The sequence below is a fragment of the Chiloscyllium plagiosum genome, chromosome 6, assembly GCF_004010195.1.
Source record: "Chiloscyllium plagiosum isolate BGI_BamShark_2017 chromosome 6, ASM401019v2, whole genome shotgun sequence".
In the NCBI taxonomy this organism is placed as follows: domain Eukaryota; kingdom Metazoa; phylum Chordata; class Chondrichthyes; order Orectolobiformes; family Hemiscylliidae; genus Chiloscyllium; species Chiloscyllium plagiosum.
Genome location: NC_057715.1, coordinates 57,442,572 through 57,459,528, shown reverse-complemented (window position 1 = coordinate 57,459,528; position 16,957 = coordinate 57,442,572). Strand labels below are relative to the sequence as shown.

General features: G+C 41.4%; 1 protein-coding gene across 12 annotated transcripts in view; it reads right to left on the bottom strand.

Annotated features, from left to right (window-relative positions):
• Window positions 1-16,957, bottom strand: part of dlg2 (discs, large homolog 2 (Drosophila)) — a 968,837-nt gene that overhangs the window by 568,083 nt on the left and 383,797 nt on the right. For all 12 annotated transcript variants that reach the window (XM_043691613.1, XM_043691618.1, XM_043691619.1 and 9 more), the window contains one exon: window positions 9,343-9,396. In XM_043691613.1, coding sequence (XP_043547548.1) covers window positions 9,343-9,396 — 54 coding nt within the window. The remainder of the gene's footprint in view (window positions 1-9,342; window positions 9,397-16,957) is intronic.

Here is a 16,957-nt window from a genome sequence, read left to right as displayed (position 1 = left end):
AGAAATTGTTTACTCTGATTCCCTCTCAGCTAATGTCTTCAGTGGATCCACTTTAGCTCAAAGTTAATACATCAAAGTTCCCTCATCTCCCATCCAATGCTAATTTCAGCCTCTAACTTTTCATACCAAATTCGTCATTCCATGAGAAAATTTAGCAGTAACTGTGATGCTACAATTTACCATATATAGAGATAAAATGCTGAAAAATTATTATTGTAGTCACAGAATAGTCAAAAGAATACATGTCCTATTTCTTTCTTAAAACTAAAGATTGGCCTTATCCTCAAGAGTGTTCTATTCGTACAGCACAGAAAATCTGAGATCAGAGCCTTGACCTTAATTCCATAACTGAGAGGAAAATAACTTGCTGTTAACTGAAGTATACCACGAAAAAGGATTGAAGACACTGTATGCTTCAGTCTTGTTTGTTCAATATCTAAACCAGTAGAGTATTTCTTTCTTCCCATAATTGATAGCATTTCAACAATTGAAAAGCTTGCGTCTATCATGTATTCATGTTCCAATGCTGTAAACCACATATTTTTTATATTTTTTATTTTTAATTCTTCAGCCCTTCATCAAATTCTCCCAACTCAATTGTAACTGTACACTAAATCAAGGTTCTATGCTGCTTTAACAATGTTTCTCAGTTCAAATAAAGAAGTCCTCAGAACTTGTGTTGTATTCGAACAATATTGTATTGTCTCACATCAGCCTCAGTTAAAGAGATTTTATCAAAGTTAAAAATCACACAACACCAGGTTATAGTCCAACCTGGTTTGTCAGATTTTTTTTTGTCAATATATTTATTAGCAAATTTTTTAACTTTACAAACATATAAAATTCTTGAAAAAAACAATCAATAATAAATATCAGTATAATAAAAAGAAAAAAACACAAATTACAATACGACTACTTTCTACTAATTACTCACCTACCCTACAATACAAAGCAAACCCTAACACTGTGCAAAGCAATACCAAAAAAAAACACAAAATACAGAACAGCTATGCTCAGCGCAAAGCTCCCAAACAAAGAAATGGGAGCATTGTATATATACCCGGATTACCTCAGGAGGCCCCCCTCCAGGGCTCAGGGCTTGACAAATCTAATCATCCTAGTTAAAGAAATGCCCTAGTTAAGATAACTGACAAATCTATATCCAAATAACTCAAGTAGGACTGCCATGTCTTATAAAAATTGCCTGTTGTGTGGTGCACCATGTTTGTAAAAAAGTCCAAGGGAATGTGCTCCATAATTAATTTCTGCCATCCCAGCAAGCCTGGCAGGTTCTCAGACACCCAATTCATCAGAATATTAAATAGTTTCTTCCCATGCCCGTCTAAAGATGGTAAATTCGGTAGACCTGAGAGGAGAGATATCGGGTCTACTTTGACTTCAGTCCTCAATACCCTTCCTATCTCTCCCACCACAGCGCTCCAATAAGCATGGAGCCTGTGGCATGTCCAGAAGCAATGGGTAAGAGAACCTACACTTATTTTACTGAAGATGCATCTTTTCTAAACTTCACCAGACGGTCTGGTGCCAGACGAGCCCTGTGCAGAACGTTTAACTGCGTAGCACATGTCCTATTACAGATTGAGATCTTTCTAGTATTCTCCCATGTTTCATAAGAGATCTCCACTCCCAGCTCTTGCTCCCAGACCTCTCATAACCAGTTACTGTCCTGCTAGGCCCTGCCACCCAGTAGGCGATAGAGGGCACTAACCAAAAGGGTGCTTGTGGAGCGTAGCAACAACCTCTCTGTATCGGGCTTAGTGAGAAGCATAGTCTTCTTCTGGATGAAATCCCTAACCTGAAAAAAACAGAAAAGATCTCTACTGGGCAACCTGTATTTGCAGCTCAGTTGCTCAAAAGACATCATAACCTCCCCCTCAGACAAATCTCCCAAACTAGAAACTCCTCTCGCTGCCCATAGTTTGAACCCCGAGTCCATCATCCCTGGTCGGAACCCTGGCATGCCAACTATAGGTGTAAGTGGCGAAGTCTTGGATAAACAACCCTCACTCTGATGCATCGCCCTCCATGCCTTGACTGTGCTAATGACAATAGGGTTCCAGCAATGATCCATAACTGTCCTCATTTTATCCATGAACAACAGGTTAATAAGAGGGAACTTTGCCTGAGAGGCCTCGATATCCAGCCATATTGAGTTTGGATCGTTACTTACCCAATCGCAGACAAAGGACAGCAGGGAACTCAATTGATACCTCCTGATGTCTGGGAAATCAACTCCTCCCCCTCCTTGAGGCAACTGCAATTTAGTAAGTTTGATGAGGGGCTGCCCACGATGCCAGACAAAGGGACCAAACCACCCCATAAGCTTCCACAGCATTGACCTGGGAAACATTATAGGGAGCATATGCATGGGATAAAGCAAACGAGGAAGAACATTCATCTTAATGAGAGATATTCAGCCCAGCCATGAAATTGGAAGATAAAAGGGAACTTAGGGCCACCTTCAACTTCTGGCACATCCTTAAGGTTCCCCAAAGGCATAGCCTCCAATTTTGCAAAGTTAATCTTATATCCTGAAATAGCCCCAAATGAATTGATACATTGTATAAATGGGGCATGGAGGTCATCATGTTCGATAAAAACAGGGGGACATCATCCGCATACAGCGTAATCTTGTGTGTCCTCAATCCGACTTCCAGAGCAGTTGTGTGGACGTTCTGACTACTGGCTTCTGCCAGCGGCTCTATCACCAAGTAAACAACAGCGGTGGGAGGGGGCAGCCTTGCCGACTACCCCTAATAATCCTAAAATCCTCACTACCCACCTGGCAAAGACCCCACCCAACCCAAACTGTTCTAAGACATAAAAAAAGATACAGCTATTCCACCCGGTCAAATGCTTTCTCTGCATCTAAGGAAATCACCAACCCCTGAATCGATCATTGCTGAAAAACTTGGACCATATTCAGCAACCTTCCAATATTATTCGAGGACCTACGGCCCCTTATAAAGCCTGTCTGGTCCTATCTTATAAAATGGGGCAATACCCTTTCCAATCTCAGCACCAGGATCTTGGACAGAATCTTGAAATCTGAATTTAATAGCGAGATGGGCCTGTATGAGGCACAATCCTCAGGAACCTTCCCCTTCTTAAGAATTAAGGAAATATTAGCTTCTCTCAAAGATGGTGGTAGGCATTCATGCATATAGGAGTGATTGTACATCTCCAACATCAACCTGACAGAATTTCTATAAAGTCCTTATTAAACTCACCCAGGAGACCATCTGGGCCAGGCGCTTTCCCACTCTGAAGTTGCCTAGCTGCCTCCTGTATTTCCTGAACTGTCAAGGGGGCATTGAGGAGAGAGGCCTCTTCCAAGGTTACCCCTGGGAGGTCCAGGTTCTTAAAATGGTCTCCATTTTAGCCCTCCTGACCTCGCAATCTTCAGACTGATACAATTCAGAGTTAAAAGCTCTGAAAAGCCTCATTAATCTTTTTAGCATCGTATGTAAGGACCCCGGCATTGTCTCTGATTGCAGTAATGGATTGGGGAGCACATGTTTTCCTAGTCAGGTACACTAAATACTTCCCTGGCCTATCCCCCTATTCAAACAGCCTTTGTCTAGCAAAAGCGAGTTCTTTCTTTGTGTTTTGTGTCAGTATTGAATTCAAGGCAGCTCGAAGGGCCATGATCCGCTGTAGCTTAGTCACTGAAGGCCGCGCAAAATGTGCCGCCTCGGCAGCTTTCAACCGTGTCTCAAGTAGATGCTGCTGCTCCTCCTTGCCGAATAGGAAATAGCTCATCCCCTAGCAAAGGCCGTAGCGGTCTCCCATAGCATAGATGGACTACTAGCCTTGCCTGTTGATAGTCAAGAATTCCTGAAACTCCTTCAAAAAATATTTCACAAATTTGGAATCCTTAAGGAGAAAAGGGTCCAAACGTCAGTGCCGCAAACCTAGCCCCTCACTCTTGGCCTTAACCTCCAAACACACTGCTGCATGATCAGAGATAGCTATATTCCCAATTTTACATCCCATAATTGAATCGAGAAGGGCCGAGGGAGCCAGAAAGAGGTCAATCCTCGTGTGATATTTATGTGGGTTTGAAAAAAACGTGAAATCTCTGCCGGTAGGCTGAAGACATCTCCAAATATCCACCAGCCCCAACTCTTCGCATAAGTCAAGCACCTGCTTGGCCTGTGAAAAAATAGTTGGGGGCCCCCAAGGCATCCTGTCCACTGTCAGATCTAAAAGGCAATTAAAATCCCCCCTATAATAAAGTGCCGTTTTCCAAAAGCACTCAACTTAGAGAAAGCCCTAATCAAAAATTTGAGAGGATGTGCCAAAGGACAGTAGACATTTAAAATGCCATATTCCCCCCCATGTATCAGGGCTTTAAGTATCACAAACCATCCCTGCTCATCCTTCACTTGCTCTAATAATGTGAATGGAAGATTTTTCTGGATAAGTACCGCCACTCCCCTACTTTTAGTAGTAAAAGATGAAAAGAATACCCGGTCATAACACCCCTGTTGTAATTTCAGGTGTTCCCCATCATCAGGATGGGTTTCCTGCAACAGTGATATCAAACATTTCCCTCTTAAGGCTAGAAAGCACTTTTTTTCCTTTTAACAGGAGTAAAAGATGAAAAGAATACCCGGTCATAACACCCCTGTTGTAATTTCAGGTGTTCCCCATCATCAGGATGGGTTTCCTGCAACAATCTGATATCAAACATCTCCCTCTTAAGGCTAGAAAGCACTTTTTCCCTTTTAACAGGCGAATGACTTCCCTTAATGTTCCAGGTGCACCATTTAATAAGACACTTAGCCATATCCCCTTTCAGTGACCCTTGAACCCCTGGGAGGGAGAACCCTGCTTACAAAGCGCCGAGCATAAGTATATAAAGACTCATAGAATCGAAAAATTATATATATAAAAACAACTCTTTCATAACTATAAACAACTATTACTACCAAAAAACTACAAAAAAACCAACTATAAAACCAAGAATGGAAGGCTCTTCCCGCTGCCCATAGGGGGCACTCACCCTCCCCATCCCCTCCTTCACAGCTCCTTCAAACCCGGACTGTGCCCCAGCCTTAGGCCAGAAAAAAAACAAGATGATCCTTAAATCAACAGAAAAAAGACCAAGTCAGGATGAGCACTCCAACCATTGCTGGCTTCATGTCATCCCTACTTGTGACTAAAAGAGAAACAGAAGAAACAAAAAAACGGGGAGAGACAACAAAGAACATCCACAAAATTTCCCATCAGAAAATCCAGTTACTAAAAAAAAGGAACAACTTATGCCAAGGTCTTTTCCCCCCTTTCCAAAAAGGAAATTATTAGGGAGAAAGAAAGGAATTTTAAAAAAAGGAAGGGAAAACATGGGGAAAGATAGAAAAGAGAACAAACATTAACCGTATTCATCTATTTTAAAGTGTCTACAAAGTTTTTAGCTTTATCTGCTGAGTCAAATGTATAAACTGAGTCCTCGTGGCTGAAACGGAGCACTGCGGGGTATGTCATGGAGTACTGGATGCCCAGGTTCCTCAGCCTCTTTTTAACTTCATCGAAGATCATCCTCTTTCGAATTACAGCTGCAGAGTAATCCTGGTGAAACATGATTTTTGACTCCTTGTACAGCAGTGCCTGCGGATCTTTTCCCAGGGATCTGGAAGCTTCTATGACTTTTTGCTTGTCCTCATATGAATGGAAGTGTACTAGGACCGAGCGGGGGCGCTGCACTGGGCCTGACCTGTGCAGTGTAACCTGATATGCCCTTTCAATCTGTATCCTGCTGGACTCAATGTGAAGGCCCAGAGACTTCGGTAGCCAGCTTTCAAAGAAGCTGACTGGCTGCTCACCTTCCTCACCTTCAGGGAGCCCGACAATTCAGAGGTCGTCGATATGGTTTCGCAAGGCCTGCACCTCTCGCTCCAGCACCTGGTTCCGACTGGATGAGGACTCCATCGCAGCTTCCGAGGCCTTAGTTCGACCCTCCACCTCCTCCAGCCCCTCCCCGAGGCCCTGGCTCTCCTGCTCATGCTTCTGCAGCATGGATGCGATAGATTGGACCTGGGCACGAATCTCCCCACGGATCTCCTCAATCGCAGCCCCAACTTTCAAGGTCAGTCTCTCCATCACCTCAGTTAATTCCTGAGAGTCTTTCAGGTCCCCGCGGCAGTCAGGAGAGACTGCTGCTGCTGCAGTCTCTGGTGTGGTAAGTGCTGCAGGGGAGTGTCCTCTCTGCTGCTGTTTGTTTGTTCCTTTTCCCTTTGGCATCCTTCCCACTCCCAAATATTAAGAAATATGTGATCAGTAAGGTTTTAAACTAATAATTCCACCACAGAAGTTGGCCAGGGATGGCAAAAAACACCAGTATGCCTTGGTTTTTAGGCAGAGCTGTCCACAGCAGTTCTACAGAATTGCTGCCATCTTGCCAAGTCCCCGTGTGATTTTTTAAACTTTGTCTACTCCAGTCCAACATCGGCACCTCCAAATTAGATTTTATCAAGACAGTGAATGGAGTCCAATGTGCATTCCCCTGAAAACTGGGTTGCAATTGGTAAAAGTAAATCTAATCAGGAAAGGCACAGTCATAAGCCTCAGAACCAAAAAGCACTTTTAATTCAATGTTTTACATTTATTGTTTTTGCTGAAAACAGAGTGAATTCAATTTATCCCAATTCTATCATGTTAGCATTGACGCATAGATTATTTCTACAAACAGGGAAGACATTTGGCCTATATGTCTGAACTAGTCAACAGAGATCTGAATACACTAATCCCACTTTTCAGCTTTTCGCCTATAGCCTACAGTCATGCAAGTGAATATCTAAACACTGTTTAAATGCTGGAAGATTTATTAACTCAATCAATCTTTCAGGCAGAGAGTTCCAGACTTTCACTAAACTTCTGACTGAAAAATATCTTTTAACTCTCACTTTAGCCTTCTATATCTTACCTTAAAGCTGTGCCCCATAGTTATTAACATTTCCACTAATGGAAAAAGTACCTTCCTATCCACTCTAGCTATGCCCCTCATAATCAGGTGCCTTCTGATGTTCCAGGTACAAATGAAAACCAAAGACAACAGCACTAGCAGATGCAAAGGGATCAACACCTCGCCTCCTGCTGCTCCAAGGGCAAGGGAATGGAATAGAGGTCAAGGAAAATTATTCCAAAAACATGGCTGCAGGCAATAGATCAGTGGCTACCTGAACAATGCCCTTCACCGGCATATTTTTAACCTTGGTAATACAATTAGCATACCATTAACAGAAAGCTTTCTCGACTTGTCTGAGCACCAGTGCCTCAGGAGGCTCAGGCTGGAAGATTGTATTCAGCCCAGATAGAAGGTTGGCTGGCTGGCAGAAAACAGTGCATGCATTAATGTTTTTTTTCTAATTGGCAGGATGTGATAAGTGAAGTCCCACAAGGGTCCGTGCTGCAGCAACAGCTTTTGACAGTTTATATCAATGATGTAGATGTGGGCAGTGAAGACATGGTCGCGAAATTCGTAAATGACACTAAGTTGGGTCGGGAAGTAGATTATGAAGAAGACATAAAGAAGATGCAAGCAGGTACAGATAGGTCAAGTGATTGTACAAAAATCTGGCAGATGGAATATAATGTGGGAATACACAAAGTTGTTCACTTTGACAGGAAGAATAAAAAAAAGTATTACTTAACCCATTAACAAATCCCCAACCAGAATCACCTTTGGGGATGTAATTCCCAGTGTACATACTAACCTGCTCCCTATTGTTTCAGAAAATTCCAGCCTACATCTCTATTCATATTCACTGCACTTTTCACTCTGATCTCCTAACCTTTTCATTCCCAAAACACTATCTATTAATTGCCCTATCCAACAGCACAAACTGAAAATTGCTTCCCAAACCCCTCCACACTGGTCCTTCCCTCTCCACTGCTGTAAATCCTTTTTAAACCTACCTCTTCAACTGGACGTAATTTAACCTCTTTCATTACAGGTGCACAAAACTGATCCTGAATGTTTAACCTTTCAGAGAAGAACAGACACTGCATAATATTTTTTAACTGTTATATCCAGCAATCTTTAGCATTCTCATAAAATGTTATAGTTCCAGGTAAGAGTGCTTGTTATAGTCATTTTCATCACTACTAAAGATATAAGAAATTTGGGTTAACCTGAAGTTTATGCAGATGGTCAAGAAAGAAACTGAGACCTTCAGAGTTTAAAGTGAAACCTGGCTCAAAGGTATAGACTTGCAATCCCAAAATGGAAAATAGAATTAAGAAGGTGTCTTTTTCCTAGGGTGAGGGACTTCAACATGAGGGGGCATATTTTTAAGGTGAAAAGAGAAAGATTTTGAAAAAGACTTGAAGGGCATTTTTTTTTACAGAGAATGGTTTGTGTGTGGAATGAGCTTCCAGAGGAAGTGGTGGGATGTGGGTGAAGTTGCAACGTTCAAAAGGCACTTAGGTAAGTTCATAAATAAATGTTTGGAGGGGTATGGGCCAAACACAAGCAGGTGGGACTAGTTTAGTCTGGGATTATGGTCGGCATGGACTAATTGGGCCAACCGGTCTGTATCCATGCTGTATGACTCTATGAAAACATTCCAATCCAATTTTACATTTGCATACAAGTTTGCATATGCTCTATTTTCCACATTGCACTACATTAAAAAAATTGTAGCTTTTAAACAAACTAGGATGCAGTGATGGATATGTTTTTTAATGGTATCCCCAGCAATGCTTATCTTGAAAATAAAAAGTTATAAGGACGTAAGAACTAGAAGCAGGAGTAAGCAATTCAGCCCCTCAAGCCTGCATCACCATTTAATGCTCTGGGGTGGTGAATTCCAAAGATTCAAAATCCTTTGTGAAAAGTAATTTTTCCTCATTTCTTTTGAATCTGCTACCCCTCAGACTAAAATGATGACGTTTCATTCTAGGTTACCACACAAGAGGAAGAATCTGCTCTACATCAACTTTGTTAGCCCTTTAGGACATTATACACCTCAACTAGATTCATTCTTCTAAACTCAGTGAGTATAGGCCTAAACTGTTCAACCTCTCCTCATAAAAAAAGCCTTTCTTTAATTAATCTAGTGAACCTTCTCTGAACAACCTCCAAAGCAATTACATCCTTCCTCAAGTAACTGGAACAAAAATATATGCAGAGCTGCATATGCTGTCTCATCAATATATCTTGTCAAGTTGCAATAATACTTCTCTACTTTTATAAACAATTTCTTTAGCAATAAATTCCAAAACCATGAGCATTCTAAGAAGTAGCTGAGGAAAAAATATTGTTTGTTTTATGAAAAGCAATACTGCATCATGCAATACCTGAAGAGATATACTTACATATGGGACTGTCTCCAGTGTTTCTGTGTTTACAATCATGGGGGCAGGGCTCGCCTGTGTGTAAATAAAAATGTAGTCAGGTCCATTTGCAAAAATTATCACCAGCAAACCACAAGGACAATTTCATAAACTGTCACATTGTTATGCAATAAATATATAGATAGTTCTGCATTTAATGCTTAAATCAGTAAACTTCATAATAAATCAGTTGTAACAAGTGTAAAGTTATTTTTTAAAAATACATTAAACCCAGTTATCAACTTAAAAAGTGCTGAGCATTGTACATTGGAAAACTATTATTATATATCAAATGTCTGCGCCAAATATCACATTTTCGTCGTAATATTCAGGAAACATAATGGAAATATGTTATCACTCTTCCTGTATTTTTATAATAAATTGCTTTCATACACTTATGCAATGATTTGATAGCATTTAGCAGGAATGTGAATTACTTGTTGTACTCCTTTTAGCAACAATGAAAAGATTATGAACTTATGACCACGCCACCGTGTTTGGTGATAATGGGTTCAAACATAATTACTTAGCATGAATATGGCAATTATTTAATGCAATCCTAAGAAAATTACACAATTCCAGACAATTAAACAAGACAGAATTCCAGAAAATGAAACCCACCGGGACCAACACCCCACAATTCTACGGACTACCAAAATTCCATAAACCAGGAGCCTCCCCTCAGACCTATAGTCTCACTACCTGGAACACCAACTTACAAACTGGTCAAAGAACTACACGCAAGACTGAGGCACCTAGTAGAAGAGTCACAGCACTCCATCCACTCCACCCAGGAATTCCTAAAAATCAACAAAAACAGCAAAATAGAGGAAGACAAAAGCAATGATCTCATTCGACGTAACAGCACTGTTCACCTCCATCAACATCAACCTAGCAAAGGAAACACTCACCACACTTTTAGAAGAGACAACACACACACACAAACCACCATCAATCACATTACCAACGAAAACATCATGAAGCTAGTGGACCTGTGCCTCACCACCCACTTCACTTTCAACAACATAGTCTACAAACAAACCAACGGCACACCCATGGGATCTCCGCTATCAGGATTCATAGCAGAAGCGGTAATGCAAAGGCTAGAACAAACAGCCCTACCAATCATCAAACCAAAAATCTGGGTTCGCTAAGTAGATGACACCTTTGTCATCACAAAACGAAACAAGATAGAAGAAACATTTAATATCATCAACAACACCCTCACAGGCATAAAGTTCACCAAGGAGGAAGAAACTGACAACAAACTCGCATTTCTGGACATCACAGTAGAAAGAAAGGACAAGGGAGAATTACAAACCTGCATATACAGAAAACCGACAAACACTGACCAAATACTCAACTACACCAGCAACCATCCCAACACACACAAATGAAGCTGTATCAGAACACTATTCCAATGAGCCACCATATACTGCAGCACAGACGAACTTCAAAAAACAGAGGAGAACCACCTATACGACGTATTCAAGAAGAACGGATACTCAAAAAACACAGTGCGCAGATTCCTCAAGAACAAACCATGACAAGCAGACCAAACACAGCCAGAAACCCTAACCACCTTACCATACATCAAAGAAGTTTCAGAAATGACAGCCAGACTACTGAGACCCCTCAAATCCTAGTAGCACACAAACCCACCAACACTCTCAAACAAAAACTAACAAACTTAAAAGACCCAGTACAATCCATGGACAAAACTAACGTCATCTACAAAATTCCATGCAAGGACTGCCACAAACACTATGTAGGACAAACAGGAAGAAAGTTAGCCACCAGGATGCATGCACACCAGCTAGCCACAAAAAGACACGACCCTTTCTCCCTTGTAGCCCTACACACGGATGAAAAAAACCACCATTTTGACTGGGACAACACATCTACCCTGGGACAGGCTAAGCAAAGACATGCCAGAGAATTCCAAGAGGCCTGGCACTCCAACCACAACGCCATAAACAAACACATAGATCTAGATGCCATCTATCAACCCCTCAGAAAACGAACAGGAAATGACATCACCACAAACCCCAGGAACCCCATCCAGGAGAAGGATATAAATAGAAAGCAGGAGACAACAGCTTCGCTTCACTTGGAGGTCGCCACTGATGATGTTACCTAGCCAGGTAATGAAAACGTCTGGATATCAAACCTACAGCTCAGTGAGCAAACCTACACCCTAAATCTCAACCTGAGCTACAAACCTTGCAATTTAATACAAAGATAATGAGACTGAACATGTTGGAGAAAGGGGAGATGGCACCACAGTTCACCAACAGAGACCTGGCAGATGGCGTGATCCAGAGGAATGGTGTCCTCTTCCTGGAGGACCGGCTACCTGACTCTGCCAGCCTGAACCAAGGTTGCCACCTGGGTCAGTATCATCTCCACATTGAGGGGTAACAGCCAACAGTGTAGGAAGAAGGTAAATTACTTCCTCCACTCAAACATAGCAAGTGCCACACTCTTCTCTCTGCTATCTCATACATATTTGATTTCTAATACTGCACCCAACTCCCACCAAGGCTCATGCTCTGCCATTCTCACTGTTGCATACAACACCTCCCTTCCCTCATTCTCTCCCATCCACCCCGACCCCACCAACCTCCCACACTACAAACTCTGCACATCCTCTGTGCTATATCCTTCACCCCTTGTTACATCTCATCACGTGCCCCATTCAAATCAGCCTGAACAGCCATGCCATCCACTGTAGTCTCAAACAGTGACCCCCATTTTTTCAATATAGGACAAAACCGCACACGACAATGCAGACAGAGTTGTACAGATGGAGGAATTCTAGACATCCATGACCTCATTCTCTGTTTGGTTAGAATTCTAGCCTTCACAGGAGAAGACTGGGACCACTCCTGTGGGGATGCAAAAACATTTGTGTTCTGTCAAACAAGTAATTATCACACTCCATTCCACAGCAACTCTCACGATTCCACAGTCACACTCAATCATTGCACACCATTTTTACCCATTCTCTCTCTTTGTCGTGCAGATTCTGTTAGGCTAGCTACAACCTCAGGCTCAGCTCTGAGGACAAAAGTATAGAGGCACCAGAAAAAACTATCAACAGTATGTATCCTGCATCCCTTAACAACCCACATACAGACACTTCACAGAAGAACTGTAAACATACAGTGTGCAGGTACAAGATCCAGTGAGCATTTCACTACAACAGCTCCACTGCTGGCCAAGAAAGAAACACGATTAAGCCACTTGCACTCAGAGGACTGCTGAAGGCCAGGTATCTCCTCATCCACAGGTAGAGATGGCCTTGCAATGCAGGCAATCAAGAACTTCATCCAAATGTGCAGGACAGGGCAGCACAGCAAACAGGTATGTGGGCACAATGGTCCTCACTGCCCAGAAGCTGCAGCAATGCAGTGAATCGTGTGACCACCTGTCTGCCTCCATGTGGAAAGGTTGATAGCTGCCATGAAGAATCAGATCCAACATCTCCAGGGGCTGCTGGAGATTCACACACATTTTCATTCCATCGTCTTATACATTGGTCACGAGGACTGAAGATTGGTGGCAAGATAAGGGAACCTTGACAACAGTCCAGGTGCCCATTCCTCTCAAGGAGACATGGTGGTGCAGGACACACCTGGCCAGAGGTTGAACCACATGAACCTCATAAATCTCCTCTCAGGACATTTTCCAAGGTGGTCAGGTTTTCCACTCCCACACTACATGCCCCCTTCAGATTCATGGAAATCCAAAATGAGGAAGATCAATTTGCCTTCAGCAAGACTCCCATGTCAAGACTAATTCATTTGTGGCATGTGGGCTTCACTGTAAGCCAGCATTTATTGCCTGTTCCCTAGTTGCCCTTGAAAAGGTGAAGGTGAGCTTTTTTCTGAATGCAACACCCGCAAGGTTGCCCCACCAAACTTCCAGGTTCAACAGCTGAGCAAATTCCCCCCATTCTAACTGCAAAATCAAGGAATATACTAAGACATGGTGGGAAGGAAGGAAGAAAATTTATCGAGGGCACTTTGATGTGATGGGAGAAAAAGGCTTGTATATGACTGAGTTTATGCATAAATGCTCCATCTGTTAACTTTCATATGTTTGAGAATCTCTTTAGGTGCTAGATGCATCTTCTAACCATCCAGCAGCCAATCATAGTCGCATGAGGCTCCATGATGGAGGTCAGTACTGAGAGCCTACTACGCAATCTGGAAGCAGGAGGAACAATGTGTACACATGGCATTAGGTCATGGTGATACCTTTGTCCTTCCACATCCAACATTTGTAATGTTCAGCTCCCTCTATATGCTAAGGTGTAGCTGTTAAAGAGTTGCCCAGCAATGGCAACTGCTGTAGCATGGTCAGCAAATAGGAAGTCTGGATGCCTGTGTGGGGACCATTGTACGGGCCTGTGACTAATTTTCTTTCCCCTTGACAGCCCTGAGATTGGTGTTTGCAGCAGTGTCCTCCCTTGGAGTTGATTCACTTGCCTCACTAATTTCAAATGCAATCACAGCTATTTTCACCCTTGTGATTTTCATCATGATAGAAGGTGACAATAGCAGCCCTTCAGCCATTGGCTTCCAACTGAAGTCTGAATATACTGGCAATTCCCCTAAACATCCATTTCCCCTTTCTAGAGCTCATCCTATAAATCCCACAGGATTCAACTTACCCAGATCTCCAACCAACTTGACTAGATATTCTTACACATATTTTCCAGCTCGTCCCTAGAATATGGGGTGACCATACCTGTTGTGGTCACTCACTACCCACCTCCTCACTATCTGTGAACATCCTATCTGATTCTACCACACATTTCGCCATAGCCCACATTGCTCACACCCCTATAACATATAACCCAATGTTTGCCACAAAATTAGTTTTATTCAGTTGTCTTAAATGGTTTTCAAAGTTACAACTCGCAGGAGAAGCTCTATCTGTTATGTACCCTTCCATTGTGATACATGAGATATTCAGTACCATCACCGAAGTAACTTAAAGGCTTTTCTTGCCGGTAACCATGTTAATAATAAAATGGGGATGGCTAACATATGTTTCAGTTTGTCTCAGTTACATGTGCCTTGAATAGGCATTTTTTTTTTCTGTGTTGTCATGCCACTGTTACAATTTTAGCAGTGGGCAGATTGTAACTGGTGCATTTGATTATTCAATGCTTACTGCATAATCCTAGACCTGATTCAAGCATAAAGTGTTAACATCCAAAATCAATTCCCATTCATTTCCAAACTATGAAATTATTGCTTTGAAATTTCAAGACTTCACTGAAGTATTTGAATCTGAGCACCAAATACAGTTTAACCATTAACCTACAATCACATAACTGGAGTCAAGACCATTGGCACAATTGCTAATATACAAATAATTGGAGAACAAAATATAATCATAATCACTGAATGCAGGCTCTACAATGTAGGATTTAACTGTTGCATTAAAAACACATTGACAGCCTGCCTTTTACTGAAAAATAATTCTTAGCCAGAATGCAGCTTTTTGGAGAGAACAAGAAAAGGATTTCAACTCCTGGACTAGGACTTGCAGTTAATATTGGGAATAATGTTATGCTAATGTAAATTATAATTTAACAATTCTAAACATTGGACCTGTGCATGTGTCAATTGCCAAAATGCAGTCTTGCAATGAAAATAATCCTTTAAAAGCATCAAGAAAAACCACATTTACCTTAAACAGCTAAACAAAATTAACAGTCTGAGAAGGGAGTTAGTTAGTTAAAATACAAAGCTATTTTACAAGTGGAGATATATAATTTGTATCATTTACTGAGAATAAATGATATCTACTTTTGCTAAATTTAATACATGGACAAAAATATATTATAGATTAGGTCTCTATTGCAATAAAGCATAATAATTATCTATCCAGTGTTTATTGTCAATTGTATGGATAAATCAATGAAATCCTATTGAAAGGACATTTGCCCTTGCAAATAAAAATAAAGAATGCAGATATTGGAAATCTGAAACAAAAACAACAGTCTGACCAAAGGTTGCTGGATTCAAATGTTAACACTGTTTCTCTCTCTACAGATGCTGCCAGCTGTGTTTTTCCAGCAATTTCTTCTTTTCTTTCATTTACGCTCATAGAGCGCCTTTCATGACCTTAGGATAATCAAAAGCACTTTGAAGTACTTTTGAAGCACACGCCAATGAAGTACTTTTTGAAATGTAGTCAAGTTTTATTGTAGTTTATGTAACAACCAAACTGCACATAGCAGTTGCTTACAAACAGCGATGTGCTAATGATCAAATCATTTTATTTTTACTGATGTTGACAGAACATAAATATTCCTGAAGAAGGGCTTATACCCAAAACAACGATTCTCCTGTTCCTTGGATGCTGCCTGACCTGCTGCGCTTTTCCAGCAACACATTTTCAGAACATAAATATTGGCCAGGTCACCAGCAGATTATTTCCTCGCACTTTTCAAAATAGTACCATTTAACTTTTACATCCACTTGAGAAGGATAATAAATCCTTTGTTTCGTATTTCACCAAAAACAAATGCCTGTAACCATGTGGAAGTACTACATTAGAATGTGAGCTTCGATTAATATGCTGATGACTCTAGATTTGGACTTGAACTTACTAACAATACCAAAGTCGAGATTATTGGTTTGACACGTTTTAGAAAGTTTCACAGGCAATTGACTTAAGGAATACCTAAGACAATTATAAACAAAGAAGTACATAAAAAAAGGCTGCATTTAATATAGTGCATGTCACAATCACTGGATGATCAATAGCGCTTCACAGCCAATTCATTACATACGAAATGTCGCCACAGTTGTAGCATAGGAAAAGCAGCAACTAATTTGTCCGCAGTGAGTTCCCACAAATAGAGAAGTGATAATGACCCCAGTAAAAGACTAAGGTATGATAATAATATTATGAGAGTAGAACTCCACAAGCCCAGGGGAATACTGGGTTCAATTCGCACCATGCATCTGGTGCAAATTCAATTAACATATGCAATATAAGGCTAGCCTCGGTAACAAGTCATCAATCGTTGACCATCTGGTTCATTGTGATACCTGTTAAAAAGAAAATCTATTATCTTTACCTTATCAGCCTAGACATGACTACTGAAACATAGGAATGTGGTTGATTCAATTTAGTGATCACTGAACTAGTCAAGTAAACCACTGGATCCAAGGAACAATTAGGGACAGGCAGAATATGCCAGCAATTAAGGCCTTTAAGTGGTCAATTAAAGGACATCAACTTGCCATTTCTCCATCACCTGTCAATCTGGGAAAAACTGGAAGCATGGAATTCAGCCTCTGAAAGCCCCTCCCTGCCTTTGCCTTGGACCTCCCTGATACGGCTTTCCCCACTAACCCAAACCATGAGATGACAAAGAAAGAAACTTAACGATCTCACCAATGGATCCCCAAGTATAAGGTCTTGTCCAGTAGCTTTAGGAATTAGAAGATTCCAACCTTTCACTGGCTATTTCTGTTTAAGAGCCCTCGCTCGCCTGTTAGGCCTTAAAGAGCTGAATGGCAGATGATTAGGTGAACAGTTCTGCCAGTGCAGGTGCCATGTTAGTCAC